This window comes from Agelaius phoeniceus, chromosome 25, assembly GCF_051311805.1.
Source record: "Agelaius phoeniceus isolate bAgePho1 chromosome 25, bAgePho1.hap1, whole genome shotgun sequence".
Lineage (NCBI taxonomy): Eukaryota > Metazoa > Chordata > Aves > Passeriformes > Icteridae > Agelaius > Agelaius phoeniceus.
The window spans coordinates 6,574,063-6,593,447 of record NC_135289.1 but is presented as its reverse complement, the minus strand read 5'-3'; the positions used below and the strand labels follow the sequence as shown (position 1 = coordinate 6,593,447).

At 49.5% G+C, this 19,385-nt stretch overlaps 1 protein-coding gene across 1 annotated transcript in view; it reads left to right on the top strand.

Moving 5' to 3' along the window:
• Positions 1 to 19,385, top strand: part of PKP1 (plakophilin 1) — a 46,552-nt gene that overhangs the window by 25,623 nt on the left and 1,544 nt on the right. The window contains exons 4-11 of the mRNA XM_054648899.2: positions 3,665 to 3,809; positions 6,205 to 6,412; positions 7,094 to 7,271; positions 9,374 to 9,488; positions 10,622 to 10,777; positions 10,881 to 11,057; positions 13,409 to 13,562; positions 14,008 to 14,194. Of these exons, the coding sequence (XP_054504874.1) occupies positions 3,665 to 3,809; positions 6,205 to 6,412; positions 7,094 to 7,271; positions 9,374 to 9,488; positions 10,622 to 10,777; positions 10,881 to 11,057; positions 13,409 to 13,562; positions 14,008 to 14,194 (1,320 nt within the window). The remainder of the gene's footprint in view (positions 1 to 3,664; positions 3,810 to 6,204; positions 6,413 to 7,093; positions 7,272 to 9,373; positions 9,489 to 10,621; positions 10,778 to 10,880; positions 11,058 to 13,408; positions 13,563 to 14,007; positions 14,195 to 19,385) is intronic.

Genomic DNA, 19,385 nt, shown 5'->3' with positions numbered 1-19,385 from the left:
CTGCAGACATGGCTGAGAGCCCAGACTCATCCCACCCCTGGAGAAGGGGGTTTTCTCCTTTGGGAGCATGGAATGGGGAGCTGGGTGTCTGCAGACAGTCCCTGGCTGAGGGTTTGCTGATCTGGATCAGGAGCCTTTAATGGCCACCTGCAAACCCACACTTACCTTTGGCCCCATTGGGAGATGTGGATGCTCTTCCCTTTGGAGACCTCTGAGTGTGGAGGAGACTGAAACACCTCATTAGAGGCCATGTGAGTGTCTCTCCAGGCACCTGGGAATCCAGAACATCTCAGAGTTGCTCTGTCAGAGGTCTTGGATGCCTCAGCTGGCAGCTGTGCAGGGGGAAGTGCAGACTGGGACAACCCTTTGGGATTTCTTGGTGCCACATTTGGCTCTGGTGACACCGACCTGGCCCTGGCTGAGCTGCTGCAGACTCTGTGCTGTGCCTGAAGCTCAGGGACACTGTGTCCCCAACAACCGTTCCCTCCTGAGCTCAGCTTCTCTGGCAGTACTGCAAACAGAGGGAAGGACAGGAGTGGTTGAAACAGTCAGGAAAGGTGCTGAGGGTGATTTCTGATCTATCTCTTGTCTTTTGGGATAATGAAAGCTGATCAATATCAAAACATTCATTTTTCAGGGCTAAGCCAGGCAGTGAAAGCAGAACTGAGTACAATGAAAGGCACCTTCATTTTGGTTTGTTTTTATTTGGGATAGAATGCTGGGATGTGCTGAACACTGTTTTGAGAGTCTCTACTCTGATTTTATTAATGAACAATGGAATTTGTTAATTCCTCCTCTCTTGGGAGCTGTAGCCATAACAAGCAGGACAGAAACTTAGATGGGAATTAACACAAAACAATCTGCTCATGAAAGGTGAGAGAAATTGCCTTTCTCTGATACTGATCCTCTTCAGTATTTGTTTGCCTTCCATTCCAGAATCTGATCTTCTTTGTCTCCATTGAATAATTTCTAGCTGAGGTCTCTTCCTAGTCTGCTTCTTTCTTGTGGAAGAACAACCTTTGGAGCTCTTCCTACCAGTCACATTGCCCAGGCTGGAGATGGCTCAGTCCAAGAGTTTGAAGCAGGTTGTTGTTCCCACAGTGTGGATCTGGTTGGGGATATCCCTGACTGGCTGAGGAACAATCTCCCCTTTGCTGGACTTTGCCAGGGTGATTTTATTCTCAGGTAGGAGAAATCCCTGCTGCTTCCTGGGCAGTGTGACTGAGCCTGACTGCTGACCTGCTGTGAATTTCTGCTGAGGACACAGCAGGGAAAAGGGAACTTTCCCCATTTTCTCCCACAGAACTGCACCTGCATCCCCAGTTTTTCCCAACTGAAGGAGGGTTTGTCCCTCTATGGAGTGGATGTGAAGAAAATTGCCTTCTTTGAGCAGCTGGACCAAGTGGACATCCTTCTGTCTCAGAAAAAGTGCATTTGATTCAATAATTTTAAAGCAAAATAGATTCACTATGATTACATGGCCACTGATCTGGTATTTTTACCAATCTGCCTCTCTTCCCATACCTCCAATCCAGGTCCCAATTCCCAAAGGAGAAGCCTCTCCCTGGTGCAGGATCCATCAATTCTCAGCTCAGATCATCTCAGGAGCATGAAAAAAACCTGAGAAAAAAATCACATCCTGGATCCAACCCAAGGGTTTCTGTGGCTCCATAATTTCTAGTTTACTTAGTCTTTCCAGTTTTGTGTCTCCTTGTTGCAAGTTTAATGGAAGTTCCTTGGTGCCAGGTTTTGATAGACGTTCAAACTGATGAAAAGTCTTATGAGGAAGAGGTGTTTTATTGCAGTGTAGAAATAAAAGTGGAATGAGGTTTACCCAGCCTTAGACATGGAATGTTTAAGACAGCAGCTGCAGACTGTTGTCTTTCATTCCTGCATACCAAGAGAGGCAGAGGTGTCTCCAGAGGGCAGGGCTTCCTTTCCTAGGCAAAATGTCCAAGACACAAAGGCAAGGTGATTTTTGGAATCACTGATTTCTTTCCACTGACTCCACAGGTGCTTGACTGAGTGATGCAGGCTTAGTGTAACTTTATGCCAGTGAGGGCAGTGGTGACCAGAGTCCTTCATGCTGCCTTTTGTGTGAAATTCCCTGTGGAATTGTGCATATTATTCCCTGCTCTGTGCTGTGTGGAGGGGAGCCCTTAGATTCATAAGGAGAAATGTTTTATCTCATTGTAAATGCTGCTGGTGGTGACCACATGTCCTTTCAGACCTTTACATTTCTTTGGCACTCAGTCAAAGCAACTCTGTCCATCCCGTGCCTGGAAGTGCTACTGTCTTGTGGTGAAATTTAACACTTCAAATGTAATGGTTCATTTAAAGAACTTATTAAAAATCACTGTTCTTTGGTCTATGGCATTGTCTGAAGATGAGCAGCTCCTCTACAGAGTCACTCCTGGTATACATTATGTGTATAAATAAATGTGGTTCAATCAGGGTCTGATTTCCTGACCTCCAGGTGAAACTCCCCATCAGTCCCAGGGAGCATCATCAGCCTGGCACAGCCACGACTTTGCTGGCCTGGGAAAGCCCTCACACTTCTGGATTCCATCCACTGCTAATGAAGCCTTTCTCATTTGTATCCTGTCACTGCTGACAGTAAAACCAAACAGGAGTTTGGGTTTTACTGTCCTCAGTCCTGGACAAATTAATGTAGCCACCACTGCTATGAGCTGAGATCCCCATGCAGCCTGTGCAGGATTCAGCTGCAAGGATGCTGAGAGGAGACAGGAACCTTCAATTACATTAATTTCTATAACTGGAAGCACAAAGAAGCTTTGCTGTTCAGACCCCCCTGAAAGTTTGGACCCTTTTCTAATTCTGTGTGGTTAAAACATCACAGATGGTACTGAATAGGAAGAAGCCAAAAAGAGCAGGACCTTCACGTTACTAAACAAGTGAGAGAACCTCCAGGTGTTTGTATTTCTCCCGAGGTTCCAGTCCTGCCACAAGCCAGAGGAATTCATATCCTTCCTCTTGAGTTGCAGGCTCATTCTTTACCTCTAACAGGGACGATGACAGTGGTCAGCTTTTATAAGAGCTTGGGGCCAGCCAGTGTGAGCATCCCCTGGGAGCAGGATGTCTCAGAGCTATTATTAGCATTTCATAAACTGCTGTTTTGTCCATCCCATCACTCCAGACAGGCTTTTTCCTGAGGGATCTGCTTGAGCTTCCCAAGACCATCAACTGTGCTCACATTTCTGCTTGCACCACCTCTCACATCAAAGAATCCCATGCTGTGGGAAAATCACCTGCCTGTGTTACCTTGTCCTCATCACCTGGCAGATGGTTTCACTCCTGTCCACTCACTCCTTTATTTGGGGAACAGTGAACTGGCTCTCTCTTCATTAAACTTCCACTTTGGGCATGATCAGACATCTACCACCTCAACCCAGTTTTCATTTTCTGTCTCCCTTGCTTGTGGATAGACTGGATCTGGAATTTATTACCCTTAGTGCTCTTCACTGTGTCTTTTCCATCTTTTACCATCTTTTTTTGAGACAGAGAAATCCACTAGAAGTGCACTGTGGGGTCTGTGTTGCAATGTGATGATATTTCATTATTGATTCCTTCCCAATAATTCCCAGTGCTGACATAGCTGTCTTGGCTGAGCACTCACCCAGTTCTGTATTTCTCTTTGACACAGGATCTGTGGTGATGAGATTGATGCTGGCACCATGACCATCCAGAAGGCCATCCAGCTCCTGTGCTCCTCTGATGACAAGTACCAGGCCATGGGGGCTTACTACCTGCAGCACACCTGCTTCCAGGATGAGTCTGCCAAGCAAGAGGTGAGCAGACTCCTCCAGTGCCTCTTGTGCTGATGGCACAAGAGAGGGATGGGACTGGTTTCCTTAGTGCCAAGGATCCATAGGTTCTCTTGGTTTTTATGAGGGTGCTTTGTACCTCTTTAGTCAGGCTCAGTTATTAATTAAGTAGATTTTTCAGCTGTTGATGGCCACTTTCTCACAACAGCAGTTGGTCAGGATTTAATGCCTGGAATAGTTTCTGGGTAGCAGGGAAACTGTTCCTGTTGTCACCATGAACTGTTTTGGCACAGGGTGATGGGGTTTGACAGTGTGGAAGCTGCCATCCAATGTCCTCTCCTGGGGGCAACTGCACCCAGTTCCACATCAATCTTGCACACAGTTCCACATCAGTCTTTCACCCAACTCCACATCAATCTTTCACTATCTTGGAGCTGCAGAGTCAGAGCCAGACAAAAGCTGCTTTAAATCCCACTGCGAACTTTGCTGGGCATTGGCCAGTGACCCTGCAGCCCTTTGCCAGCCTTTTCCAGACTATTTCAGCCACCTGAGCCAATGGGCTAATAAGTGACCATGTACAAAGATAATTTTGCACATCCATAATGCTGGCTGTCCCATCCTGGAAGTGTCCAAGGCAGGTTGGGCAACTCTTGGAGCACCCTGGGATAGTGGAAGGTGTCCCTGCCCATGGCAGGGGTGGGACAGGATGAGTTTTAAGGTCCTTTTCCACCCAAACCCCTCTTTGATTCTGTGATACCTGACCACAGAGAAGCTCTTCTTATAACACAGGTTATTTTTCTGATGCTCTTACTCATCAATTCCTTTGCCAACATGCAGCAAAAGAGGCAGACTGAAGGATGGATCTGCTGCGGCAAGGATGTCACCAAAGTTTATCCCCACCCTGGATTTACTGACATGCCAACCCTTTAGAAGTGGCTTTCCCCGTCCTGGCACAGCAGTGGAGCTGGAAGCACTGGCCCGGTGTGGGGCTGTGCTCCTGTGCCCTGGCTGTGCCTGGATGAGTGCAGGTGCCCAGCCCATGTTCAGCTGGTCCATTGTGGGCTGGCCACACCCTTTGTTACCGTTGCAAACCCTCTCTGAGCACTGGGCCGTGCCATCCTTCCCAGGAGGATGTGTCAGAGCAGGTCGGTGACTCATCCCAGCTCGCGCTTGTTTTCCTTCCCTCCCAAAAGGCGCTCGGTCATTGTCCATTGTCAGCAGGCTCAGCCGAGGGGTGTTCGTGGCAGGACGGGCTCCTGCAGAGCACATCCCGCAGCGGCAGCGCTCAGCATTTGGAGAGCTCAGCTGCAGGGATCCGCCTTCAAAGCTCCGTGTGCCGTGTGCGGTGTCCTGCAGGGCTGGGCTCCCTCCACTGCCTGCGGCTGACCTCGAGGCTGGTGACACTGGCCGTGACCATCCCTCTGAGCTCAGCCTGTGATCTCAGGATGCAGATAAATGACCACAGCATGTCATTAGGTGGCTATAAATGGCCTCTGCTCATAGGCAAGGCAGCATTTCCACTCGGTGCAGACTGTGGAGGTGGGTGAAAGTTTGCAGGAGCACATTTCCATCAGCAAAGGACTCTGTCCATGGCCATTACTCACAGACAGCCACTCCTGCAGTTTGAGCTTTTGGCTCCAACCTCCAGCCCAGGAGCTCTGTGCTCGTGACCCACAGCCTGTGAACCAGACTTGTCACCTCTGGCTCTCATTCCCTGGCAGCTCTGCTTCTTCAGCTCCCCCAGGATGGGCTGTCTGACCCCTGGAACTGCTGGGGCAGTTCTGGGTGTCCCTGTCCCAGCAGTGTCCTGTGCTCTGTGCTGATTGCCTGTGTCTGTTCTGGTGCCATGCTCATGTCCCATGCCTTTCCCATGTATCTCCCAGTGCTCCATGCTCATGTCCCATGTCTGTCCCATGTCTCACCCAGTGCTCTGTGTTCATGTCCCATGTCTGTCTCATGTCCGTCCCATGTTCTCCCAGTGCTCCATTCTCATGTCCCATGTCTGTCCTGTGTCTGTTCTGGTCCTCCATGCTCATGTCCCATGTCTCTCCTGGTACTCTGTGCTCATGTCCCATGTCTGTCCCATGTCTCTCCCGGTGCTCCATGTTCATGTCCTGTGTCTGTCCCATGTCTCTCCTGGTGCCCATTCTCATGTCCTGTGTCTGTCCCATGTCTCTCCTGGTGCCCCATGCTCATGTCCCACATCTGTCCCATGTCTCTCCCAGTGCTCCATGCTCATGTCCCATGTCTGTCCCATGTCTTTCCTGGTGCTCCATGCTCATGTCCCACGTCTGTCCCATGTCTCTCCTGGTGCCCCATGTCTCTCCTGGTGCCCCATGCTCATGTCCCATGTCTGTCCCATGTCTCTCCTGGTACTTTGTGCTCATGTCCCATGTCTGTCCCGTGTCTCTCTGTCCAGGTCTATCGGCTGGGGGGCATTGCCAAGCTCGTGGAGCTGCTCCGCAGCCAGAACCAGAACGTGCAGCGGGCGGCAGCCGGAGCCCTCCGGAACCTGGTGTTCAAGAACCCCACCAACAAGATCGAAACCCGGCGGCAGAACGGGATCAGGGAGTGTGTGAGCCTCCTCCGCAGGACAGGGAACACTGAAATTCAGAAACAGCTCACAGGTACCCCAAGTCTGCTCAGCCATGAGGTTCCCCTTGCCTGCAGCCCTGGTGCTACCCTAGCACAGAGGAGGGATCTTCTGTTCTTCTTGCACCAAAGGGTGACCTAGATCAGAAAGCAGAAGAGGTCCTGGCCCTTCCATGTTCCATAAGGATTCCTGACTTCCTCAGTGCCTGCTGAGGAAGCACCTGCCCCAGGTCCCCTCCCAGTTATGGTCACCCTGCCATTCTCACACCTCCCTGCACCCTGGCCCCTGTGCTGTTCCCAGGAATGGCTGTGGAGCTGCCAACCCCAGTAGGGTTGGCTGGGTTCTCTCCTTGGTGCCTCACCTTTGCCTGAGGAGTTGATGGGAGTTTTTTGGTGCAGGTCACCCTCAGCTGTGTCCCAAGTTTTATGTGCAAGCCTTTCCAAGATCCCTGGAGAGATGCTGTCCCCTGCAACATAATAGCAATAAATAGCAATTTTGGGAGAAGGAAGGATGCTTAAATGCCCACCTCCATGTGGCCCCATCCTGCCTGTCTCCCATAGGGGTGGACAGGAACCAAGGTTTCACACAGCCTCTGCACCCTCAGCTCAGAGTGGTGAAGGGAAGAAGAATTTTGGTGCTGGAATCACCGTGAGCTAAACAAAGTTCCTAATGCACATAACCTTGTGCTTGAGCTTGTGTCCCACATCCTTCCTAGGACTGCTCTGGAACCTCTCCTCCACTGATGAACTAAAAGAAGAGTTGATACAGGAGGCTCTGCCTGTGCTGACAGACTGTGTTATCATCCCTTTCTCGGGCTGGTCTGATGGCGGCTGCAACAGGACACGAGAAATTATTGACCCAGAAGTGTTCTTCAATGCCACAGGGTGTTTGAGGTGAGTCACCAGGCAGGGACTGACTGTAGCTTGTGTCTATGGGCAAAAGCTAATGCCATCTAAATCCTCTTACAATGAGCTGAATTCATGCTCATTACAATTGCGCTATGAAAAATTCTCCTTGAGAAAGTTTTCTTGACTAAGAGAAGGTGCAGAAAAAAATTGCATGTAAAATATTTTTCGAGTAGCTTTTTTTTTAATAATTTTGTTCTTACTGAGTCTCTTCTCAAAAAAAAAAAAAGGAAGTTGTTTTGTGCACTATTGAAACCCATCAGTGTTTAGCTCAGACCAGGAAACTGGACAGACTTCGCCTTTAGAGTTTTGAGGCTTCCAGAGAAAACAAACTGATTTAGGGTTTAGGTGACAAAAAGACAGAATTCTCTGTGTGGGGAAAACAAGCATTTTCCCACTTCTTTTGATAACTGTTTTAGTACGGAGTAGTCCCATTGTCCTGGACTTTTCCTGGCTCGTTTCATCTGGAGACTCAGCTACGAAACAGGAGGTGCAGACTGAGCCCAGAGTAGTTTATTTTGTTCACGGGAAACCAGAGTCCTTTTGTAGAGGATCTTCGCCCTGACTTGCTGTTTCTCCTACTTTCCTCCTCCACTTGGATATGAGCTCCTTGTCTCAATGGGAACAAGTGGGGCAAAAAACCTGCCCTGTATAATGAGGTGCTTTCATCAAGGGAAGCTCTCCCCGAGGGAGGCAGCGCCAGCCGCGCCCTTCCCAGACATGCAGCTCGCAGGAGCTGGAGCTGCTTATGAAACGAGAGGCTGATCATGGCAGGGCCTTTGGAGACCTGATACCATCAGCTTCTGTGGCTGGGAACCATGTCTGGGAGATAGGGAGTGCTGCTCCCTCCTTGCCTGTCCTGGAAGGCAGCTCCCCGAGCAGCTGCGGCTCGGGATGTGTGGGGTATGGTGGGTATGAGCTGCTCTGCTTTAAGGCCATCCCAGCCTACAACACCATAAAACATCCCATTAAAATTAGGGAAAGACAATGGCAACAGCTTGTAAAAATCCTGTGGAGTTTAACTACAGGTAGGCTCTACCTTCTGAAACTGATCCCAGCCTGTGGCAGCAGTGCCCAACATCCCAAGGAAGACTGGCAGCTGCAGGTCAGCAAGAGAGCTCCAGAGGCCTAAGGGAGCAGGACTGGGGAGCAGGGAGAGTGAGGGAAGTTGGGATTGGATCCAGAGCCCCTGCTCCAAGGGCTGAGCCAGGACTACTCTGAGTCACTGCCCTGCCACATCAGAACACAGGGATGAGAACAGCCCTGGGTTTGCCCTGGGCCCGAGCCATTGCTGCTCAAGCATTTCTGGATTGCAGATGAATCCATGTTAATGAGGAGGCTGCAAATCACAGTGAACATCAGATCCAGTTCTGGAACGCCTGCAGTGAATATCTACAACCACTGCCAACCTCTCTTTGTTTTTCATTTGCAAGCTATAAGGCAATAAAATAGGAAAAAAAACCCAAAACAAAACAAAAAAAAACCAAAACCAAATGAACAAAAAAAACCAAACAACAAAAACAAACCAGAGTAAAACAACAAAACCCATATCCTGTTACTGGAAAAACTCCCCTGTCCTGCTGACAGCTGCCAGTGTCCAGGAACCCATTTCAACCTCACAGATGGGTCAGTCCCTCTGGCGTTTCCAGCCCATTTCCCACACAGACATTGCTGCTGACCCTGGGTAGGTCTGTGCTTACAACTCTGTGCACCTTCCTGATGATCACAACAAGCCCAGATAGTCTTTAGCCAGTCTTCCCTTTGGAAACTCCACTCAGGAGACAGTGTCTGTGTAGTGGCACATGCAGAGCCTCTGAGGCAGCCTCCTGCTGGTGACTGTCCCTAGGAGGGTGTCTTCTATGCAGAGCTCCTTGCAGGACATGTTCCAGGTGAAATCAGTCCCAAAGAGCAGCAAGAGAGCTTGTGCACTGGTGCAGTCCCGCCAAAGGCCTCCAGAACAGGAGCAGTTCTTCAGCCTTGCTGAACCTGCAAAAAAATTCCCCAATTCAGTGACAACCATAGCCAGAACAGAGCCCAACTCACCCTCTCTCCTCTTTGTCCCCTGCTGTGCTCCTCGATGGCTTCCTCAGGAACCTGAGCTCTGCAGACATGGGGCGCCAGACCATGAGGAATTACCCTGGCCTGATCGACTCTGTCATGACTTACACCCAGAACTGCGTGGCCTCCAGCCGCCCTGATGACAAGGTACCAGCTGCTGCCCTGGGCTGCCCAGCCCCACAGTTAACAATTGCAACCCTGGGAATACTTCAAAACCCCTTTCCGAAAAACACAAGAGGTGGCTGGAGTCTCTGGCTGCTCTTGTCCTTCCAAGCCCCAGTGGGATCTGTTGGAGGGTTGTAAGTCCTTGGGCCTCTAGGCCTGAAGTAGAGCTGGGCTTTAAAATTTTCTTTTAACAGACACAGATGAACAGTAAAATACTTTGGTTCCTGAGTCCTCAGAATACTTCCCTTCCCTTCCCTTCCCTTCCCTTCCCTTCCCTTCCCTTCCCTTCCCTTCCCTTCCCTTCCCGCATCCTAATCTCCATCTCTTGCTCTTTACCCCCACATCTTGCCATCCAGCAGGACTCAAGTGTACAATCCCCAGCTTGGCACCATGTTCAGCAGGAAGCCAGGAGCTGGCATGTCTCTGCCAGTCCCCAGACTGTGACTGATGGCTGTGTTGAGCAGCACTTGCCTTGGACAAAAAAGTATTTGTAGACACTTTTTAGATGTAACCCTCAAAGTTACCAGAGTTATTTTGAATTCTCTCTGGATTGAGCAAACCCTCTTTTGGGGATGGCTTTTGCAGGAAGCCCCTTTCCAGCAGCACACACAAAACACAGCTCTTTGGAAATGTAACCACAGGTTCTGGTGTTGGTTATGGGTATCCAGCCAAAATTCTCTCTTGCTCTTCCCATTGGGCACTCTGGCATCCAAGGAAAGGAAGCTTCAAGCCTGTTCTTGGTAAAAAGTGTCACCTGATCTGTAACTGTGACTCAGAGAGAGTCATTGGAAGTTAAAGTTACCCCTGGTGAGAGGGGTGTTTCAAGATTTGGAATTTCATGGTTTGATCCAACCACTCTCACACTCTCTTTTCCTGTTTGCCAACTTGTCTGTGGCAAGTGAGGCCTCCCAAGGTTTTCTGGGTCAGCAGCTCACTGAGATCCTTTACATCTATTCCAGCTCCTTCCCCTCCATCCCTTGCTCCCTGAAAAAGGCTAAAGAGCATCTGTGGTGCTAAAAAGCTGATTTTATGGCCCAGTCCATGTCCTCTCTGGTGCTGTTCCGTAGTTTTCTGCCTAATGTGATGTTTGCATTTGTCTTCTGGGGGTGATGCAGTCTGTGGAGAACTGCATCTGCATCCTGCACAACCTCTCCTACCGCCTGGATGCTGAAGTTCCCAACAAATACACCCAGCTCAACCACATGGCCCGGAGCGTTTACATGGACAAAACTCTCACAGGCTGCTTCAACAGCAGGAGTGGGAAAATGGAGGTAGGATGTGCCACGGAGGGATTGGGAATGTGATGTTCAGCCCCAGGCAGGGGCTGCAAAGGAAGAGCAGGATCTGAACTCCCTGTTTCTCATGTCTTTGCAGAATGATGAGTACGGGGTTCCCCTTCCTGAGGAGGATTTCAAGCCCAAAGGCCCCAGCTGGCTCTACCACTCAGATGCCATCCGCACCTACCTGTCCCTGATGGATCAGAGCAAGAAGGATGCCACCCTGGAAGCTTGTGCTGGAGCTCTGCAGAACCTCACTGCGAGCCGAGGGCTGGTAAGAGCTTCCCTCCCCTCCACATGTGTGCACCCAAATGTGTCAGCACTTCCATGGAACCAGAGAGTCAGTCAGGTTGGGAAGAACTCTAAGGTCCCTGATCATCATCACTTCTCAGCCATGAAAAAGGAAAATGTCCTCCTTAAACCTCAGGGCACCACAGCCAGTCTCTCCATAGTGTTTGATCCAGTGGGATCCTAACTCCAAACTCAGGGTCTCATGGGGAGCTACAGCCAGCATCCCAAGGATCTATCCCAGACCCATACACTGGGTTTCCAATTTCTCCAGTCTGTTGGTTGCACTGCCAGCAGCTGCTGGTATTGGCAGCCTCCCCCAGGGTGGCAGTGAGGGTGAGCCCAGATGTGCACCCCTAGCCAGATGTGATGAGAGATGGGAGAAGGGCTGAGCCACCGCCCGTGCGTGTGCTCCAAGGGGAGGTGGCTCTAATGACAGGGTGGGTTGTGCTGTGGATTGTGGCTTGTCCACACCTCAGAGCTACCCGTAAAACAGCTGTGACAGATGTCCTGACCCGTGGGCACGGCAGTGTGGCAGTGCCAGGGGCTGGGTGATGCCGTGGCACCGTGGGGAACGTGTCACAGCCATGGCTCTGCAGGCCCACGTCACTGCCCTGGGCACGTCCTCGCAGGCTGCCGCCCCTGGGACAGCCCTTGACTTGTCTGTTTGTGCCCAGCTCCATCAATCCCAATTTAAATAAGATGGATGGGGAGATAAAGAGATAATGATTCCATAGGTAGGAGAGGCGTGTCACGTGTGGGGAGTGTCCCACCCAGAGACACGGGTGACTCACTCGGAGCCTTCCCTGCTGGGATGGCATTAACCTGCCAGCTCTGATCTCCTTTTGTCACAACGATTTCCATGCTAAATAATTGGGAACCTTGACTTTTGGCAATTTAACTAAGCAGTGCCACGAACCAGAAGGTGGAGAGAGGCTGTCACGTATGGGCAGAGCTGGTCAGGGAAATGGGGCTGGAGTTCTGTGCTCCAGGGAAAAGAAATTTCAGCAATCAACAACATTGCACAAGGGACTAACAACCAAACCCAGCTCTGACAGTGCTGGAGCAATTTAATTCAGCCTCCTGGCATGGAATGGCTGAAATTTGTCTGGGTGTGCAGAAGTGGCTCCTCCCCTCAAGGGTCTCATTCCAGCTCAGAGCTGGAGCTGGAGTTGCTGAGTTTGCTGTCATTTGATGGAAACTGAATCTGGGGATGAGCTTATGGAGCTTGCTGTGATCCTTTAGCTCACAGAGGATGGCTCTGAATATCCTTCAGCTGTGCTTTACACACCCCAGTACTGCTGGTGTGAATGTGCCTGTGGTGCCCTGTGGAACAGGGCACATGTTTTCCAGAGCCTTCTCTCCACTCCCATCTCACTGTTGATGGACGTGTGTCTCCATCAGCATTTCTGGTGGGGCAGCTGAGAAGTTCAGTTTAAGTTCTGTCAATAAGGGCAGTTTATTCAGGAGATGTGCTTGAGCTCCTCTGCCCTGGCTGCATCCTGATACCTTCTACATTTACAAGCACAAGATCACATCTAAGATGAGTAGTTTTCATCCTCAGACCGTTTTTTAAAGGCATCCATTATCTGTTCCTGCTCCCATTGGCATTGTGGCATGGCAGGGAGCTGTGAAGGGCCAGGGCAGGGAGCTGCCAGGGCGTTGTGAAGGGTGAGGGCAACACGGACATGAAAGCAAAGCTTCTCCAGCGTTTGGAATGTCAGTTGAGTGATCAACTGCTCCATTGGGGCTCCTGAGAATAGCACCAGCTGCATCACAGCACATGAGAGGCTGACTTTTCAAATGTCACAGAGTAATGGAATCATTAAGCTTGGAAAAGCCCTCTAATATCACTAAGTCCAGCTGTTCACCCATGTTCACCTCTAACCCATGTGCCCAAGTGCCCCATCCATGTACTTTTTGAACATTCCCAGGGATGGTGACTCCACCACTGCCCTGGACAGCTGTGCCACTGCTTGACAACTGCTTTGGTGAAGAATTTTCCCCAGAATCCAATCTAAACCTCCCCTGGGGTAGCTTGAGATCATTTCCCCTTGTCCTGTCCCTTGTTCTGTGGGAGCAGAGCCCACCCCCCTGCACCCTCCTGTCAGGGAGTTGAGGAGAGCCAGAAGATCCTCCCAGAGGCTCCTTTTCTCCAGGCTCCCATAACTGTGGGGAAGAGAGGTAAAACTGACAGAGTAAGTGGGATCATCCAGCAGCAGGAGAAAGGATTGTGCAGTGCTCATTTTATGGTACAGTCCCATTCCTCCAGGCCTGACCATCATCCCAGCTGTTTCCCCTGGCACTGTAATCATGGGCTCCTGTGTTGTCCCTCAGATGTCCAATGCCATGAGCCAGATGATTGGGCTGAAGGAGAAGGGGCTGCCCCGCATCGCGCGGCTGCTCCAGTCCAACAGCTCCGAGGTCGTCCGCTCCGGGGCCTCTCTGCTCAGCAACATGTCCAGGCATCCTGTGCTCCACAAAACCATGGGTAAGTCCTTCCCCCGTGCTGGATCCCAGCTTTCAGCTCTGTGGGATCTGCCCAGCTTGCTTTGTAAGCCCCATAAGGAGACCTAGCCATGCTCCAGAACTGGGCAGAGCAGTGTCATTTCTCCTGGCCCCAAGGACAGTCACCAGTGCTGTGTGACACGTGCTGTGCTTTATGGACAGACAAACCTACAGGACCACGAGGGTGACAGTATTTTGGGAACTGAGTTGGACTTCAGTGTCTGTGGCCAACAACACTGCCCTTCCAAAGGCCTGCAGACCTCGTTTTGTCTTGGGAAAATCCACTCACGACAATGATGCCATTGCTGTCCAACACTTCCAGTGTCTCCCTGCAGAGATAACTCTGCTTGGTGTTAACACAAATAGCATCATTCACTTGTGTCAGATTGTGTTTAAATGTTGATTGGAACATTCCTCCACCTCTTTAGCTCACCAGGTGCTCCCAGATGTGTCCCGTCTCCTGTCGTTCCAGTCTGGAAACACCAGCAGCTATGGGGAGATCATGACATCAGCTTGTTACACTCTGAGGAACCTCATCATGTCCAACCCCCACCTGGGAAAGTCTTACCTGTCCAGCAACTTGCTAAATAATGTAGTGAGCCTGTGCCGGAATGGGTGAGTGTGGGGCAGGAGGCAGGGGCAGGGACAGAGCCAGACTGAGCCCAGAGCCTTCCCAGCACCCTTTGGAGCCAGACTGAAGCATTATTCCTTCCCAGTAAAGGATCTGGGTGTGTTAGTGGGCAGAAATCCTCAGCACTGGTTTCTTGGAAACAGACAGGAGCCATCCAGGGTGGATTTGCAAAAGGACCTCTGGAAACTTTCTGGCTGAATTTTAGGAATTTCTAAAAAGAGCTGAAGCACCAATATCTTAAAGTCTTTTAAAAATAGTACTTAGACAGCTTATGAAAAAAAAAGAGAAGTGACTTTTTACACAAGCAGATAGTGACAGGACAAGAGGGAATGGTTTCAAAATAAAAGAGGAGACATTTATACTGGATATTAGGAATAAATTCTTCCCCATGAAGGTGGGGAGGCCCTGGCACAGGTTGCTCAGAGAAGCTGTGGCTGCTCCACCCCTGGAAGTGTCCAAGGCCAGGTTGGATGGGGCTTGGAGCAACCTGGGCTAGTGGAAGTTGTCCCTGGCATGGCAAGGGGTGGGACTGGATGATCTTTTAGGTCCCTTCCAACTCAAATCACTCTGGGGTTCTCTGATCTATGAAAAATTCGAGCCCTCAGAACAGGGGATGTCAGTGACTTCCTGACTCCTGGGCTTCCCTCAAACCTTGTCATGAAGATCAGGTCTGAGATTCAACACTGCAGGTACACAAGGACCATGCTTAACTTTTATGTGCAATTCTGTTCATTTTTTAATTGAATCATCTTCCTCAAGATGCAACTCTGAGGGAACATAGGCAGGAATTATTTTAGGTACCTTCCTGGTCTACTCCTGTATTTTACACCAGCTGAGCAATCTCATCATATTTTACCTCTTTCTATTTTAGGACTTGGTTTGGGGTTTGGTGGTAGGAATTCTGTCCTGTTTGTTATCCATATTCCCTGCAGCACAAGCCTGTCAAGCCTTGCCAAGTTCTGTGTTCATTTCTGGCCAAACTGGTGTTAAACTTCTATTATCTTCGACCATGTTCTCTCCTTCCTAGGCTTTCATCTCTCCTGCCATCTGTCTTTGTTTTAAAATGCCTTAGACAAGTAACCCATTGTTTTCTGTTGTGAAAATCCATTTGCATGCCTTCATCATCCTTTGATAAAGTTATTCCAATCCACCTCTTGTTCCATGGCAGAGACACTCTCTGTCATTACACGGGGCCTCCTTGTTTAGTTTGGGCCTGGGCCAAGGAGCATTGCTCTATTTGCTGCTTTTGCTTGCTTCCACTCTCCAATGAGCCCAATTACCATGAAACCCAGCCCTCTCCTAAGCCCTCCTTGTTTTGAATGGTATTTACTCGTGCTGAAGTCCTGCTGTGGCTCCTCAGACCAGTGCTCAGTAATTTGCTGCTCCAGCACAGCCTTGCACAACCCGGGCTGGGAACACTTTAATTGCCTTGGCTGTTGGGGATGAGCTTTCTTGGAGGTGAGTCACTGAATTGTGAGGAGTTACCAAACTCTGGAGATGTCTCCAGTCCTGCCAGGATCACAAAGTCCTCCCGAGAAACTCCCCAGTTCTTACAGTGTCCAAAACTTGAGTTGTTCCTTTGCCTCCATTATTCATTTTTGTCCTCAAAGATTTTTATGCTGTTCACTTCTCAGGGAAAAAGAAAAAGAGAACAATTTCCACCCAGGACTAATCTTATTGTCCAAGCTGTATTATTTCAGGCTGTTCCAGCAGAGCAGATGTTGGAGAGACTTTTGACTCTTGCTGGGTCCCAAGGTGAAATTTTCCCAGTGTCACATGCTGCCTGTGAAGATAAACAAGAAAAATTAGGGTGGGATTTGTCCAGTCCTACATCAGAAAGAGCCTCCCCATCAGTAAACCTCCACCTCTCCTGGGGGCTGGCTGAAGCCCCCAGATCCCCACTGCAGTTCTGAATGTGCTGAGTCCCACATCACCAACCTCCTCCTTCCCAGCACTGCAGGCAGCAGAGATGGGGGGGACAGGGGCTCAGGGGTGCCTCAGTTGCCATGGGGGACCCAGGGACACCCTGCACCTGTCAGGGCTTTGCAGTTTTCTCTGTTAATCTGCCTCAGGTCCCTGTGCACATTCCCTGACCCCCAGGCTGGGGTTGGTGTCTGGGTGCTCCCTCCCTGTGTCTCCTCTGCCACCCACAGATCCTGCCCTGTGTTTCTGAGCTGGGCTCTCACTGCATTACCAGCTGCAAACCAGGAGCTCCACCAGCTCAAACAGCTTCAGAGGCATAGCTTAGAAAGAGACTCCAGGTTCCAGACCAGTGAGTTATGCATCTTGTCCTTTCCCATGTTCTCCTCCCTTCCCATGTTTCTTTCTCCTCATATTTCTCATAGCTGGGTTCTGACAGAAAGGCAGAGAGGGTTCAGCAGTTTATCTGATGGATGTGGTTTCTTCTTCTTCCTGGAGCATCCCAATTAAGTAATTGTCATAGAGCAGATGCTTTTCTCTATGGCATGGAGTTCATGGTCAAATGGGGTTCCTTCACTCTTCATTATTTTTAATTGAAGTTGCCAAAATATTGAATATTTCCTTCAATTTCTGGTGATGTTTCTGAAAGTAAAGCCACTGGACCTGATTTATTAGGGTGTCTGGTTTCCTTTTCATTTTTCTTCTCCAGCTGTCTGAAAAATATTTCTCTGCTCATTTTCAAGCAACATTATTTCACTAATTAAATTGAAATTCTCCTCATTAATTCTACTGGCTGCACTCAAAGCTTTTCTCAAAATCTCTCCTTGTGCTTTAGACCATCACATTTGCAGTTTATCCCTTTACCATGGATTTATTTCTGTTTCTCTGTGTTCCTTCACTTTTCACACTTTTGCTATTGCAGTTTTATTTTCCAGTTCAATTGCACCACAGCATTTTGCCAAAATTAATCTCTTGAGAGACTCAGGTCTTGATTATTCCCTGTGCCAGAGAGTTCTTATCCACAGATTTCCAATTTCCCATTTCTGCCAAAGATTGCACCTTGATATCAATTTCATAATCTCTTGCTTGTTCTGGGAATTCCTTGGCATTCTCAGTGACACACCTTAAGTTCTTCGTACATTTGTCCTTTGAGGAGGGATTATTTCTCCCCATTATTTGATATCTGTGGACAAGATTCTTGTCTTTTTTGCCCCCATTCTGTTTCTCCCCATTCCCCACCATCTCCTTCTGATTGTGTCTTGTTTATGTTTTGTTGAGTCTGTAGCTTTTTGGATCACTCCTGCCACTGCCACCAGGGGACATCTCCCTCATTGCCTTTCCACAATTTTTCATGAATAATTCTATTTGTAAAAGACAGACAGTGCTTAAAATCATCTTTGATTTTCAGGCAATTCATTATTAAGGAATTTCCCCCTCAAATCAGCTGTCCTTGATATTCTGCTCCATGTTACCCACTACTATATTCACACTGTTTTGTTTGGGATATGCTGCTTTACCTACTGAAGTTGGCATCACAGTTCCACCAGCCCATATTGAGCTTTTTATACCTAAATTATAGCAGTCAATGCTGGAAGAAACAGTCAGTGCCAGTTCTTCAAATGAAGAGTTCAGAACTTCTGCCTGAATTCATAAATGATTCAGGTACTGATGCTGGTAATTTTGGCTTGAAAATACAAAACTTCTGAGGTGCTCTCTGGAGACATAGTGGCAAAAAGCACGTATTAAGCATCATTAGATGTAAATTTTTTCAAAAATAAGAGAGAATTACTCTGGCTTAGGAATAGAGAAATAACTTGAAACTACAAATCCTTGAGAGTTCAGTTTGTGCTCTGCCTGTCTGATCAGGTACCCTTGGGTTTGTAGGGATTTAATGGCTTTTCAGCCACAGACAACATTTCAGGCAAAAATGTTTTAAAACATTGTCATTCTGGTGACAGAGCATAGTGTGCTTATAACTACAGAAGAGATTTGGCAATAAAACCTGTTTTTTCTGTCCCAAAGCATTGCTCAGGAATTTCTGGCTGTCCTCCAGCCCTCCACACAACACTGGGAGCTGCACAACACCTTTGAAGTTTATGACCAAGTTAAACTCGATCATTTCTTTGGTAGCAGTTGCTGTGTATATCAGAGAAATGCCTCAAAATTTTCTGGATGTGGTTCCATCCCTGTCCTCCCACACTCCAAGTGTGGAGTTGATGTCCCAGGTTCCTCATGATCTATTGGTTCCATTTCTTGTAGGCTTTTGGGGACTGTTTTGAGGAATGTTTTTGAGGGCACAAGGCTCTGTATCAGACAGGGAGGGTCCTGAGCTTGGTCCTGTTCCTCTCCATCATCCTGGGTGGGACAGGCTGGGGCTGCTGCCCTGAACCCAGAGCAGGAGTCTCCCACAGCCAGAAGGAGGCCCAGGAGATCAGGAGCAGCCATGGGAGCCAGCAGGGAGGGGATATCAGGGTATGAAATGTTCCAAAATTATAAAAGGTCCTGCGATGACTCACGGTTTCGAGCTGTTACGTGAGCAGGTATCTGTTCCCTTGTGCTGAGTAAGGGCTCTGGGCTGCTTGCAGATGTTGTTATTGCAAAGGCTCCCATCCCTTGTCCTCTCCAGGCAGCTCCAAGCCCGCTCCTCTGCCCCCTCCCAGGAGATCCACCCACGCTGGCAGTCCCTGCAGACTCCAGCAAAGGGCTGGCACTATTTCCCTTCTCTTTCCCTCTCTCAAATTTCAGACTCAGCTCAGTTTTATCCTCATTTTCCCACTCAGATCCTCCTCTCTCTTTCATTTCCCCTGCTCTGGTGACAATTGTTGTCACACAACATTGCTGAGAGAGCAGGAGGGTGTTACTGACAGTCCTGTTCATGGCTAGCCAGGCTCCCAGCTGGAGCTGGATTTGTCCCAGTGCTCAGCAGTGCCTGGGTTTGTCTCAGGTGCTCACCAGTGCCTGGATTTGTCCCAGTGCTCAGCAGTGCCTGGGTTTGTCCCAGGTGCTCAGCAGTGCCTGGGTTTGTCCCAGTGCTCACCAGTGCCTGGGTTTGTCCCAGTGCTCAGCAGTGCCTGGGTTTGTCCCAGGTGCTCAGCAGTGCCTGGGTTTGTCCCAGTGCTCAGCAGTGCCTGGGTTTGTCCCAGTGCTCAGCAGTGCCTGGGTTTGTCTCAGGTGCTCAGCAGTGCCTGGGTTTGTCTCAGGTGCTCAGCAGTGCCTGGGTTTGTCCCAGGTGCTCACCAGTGCCTGTGGGGTGCT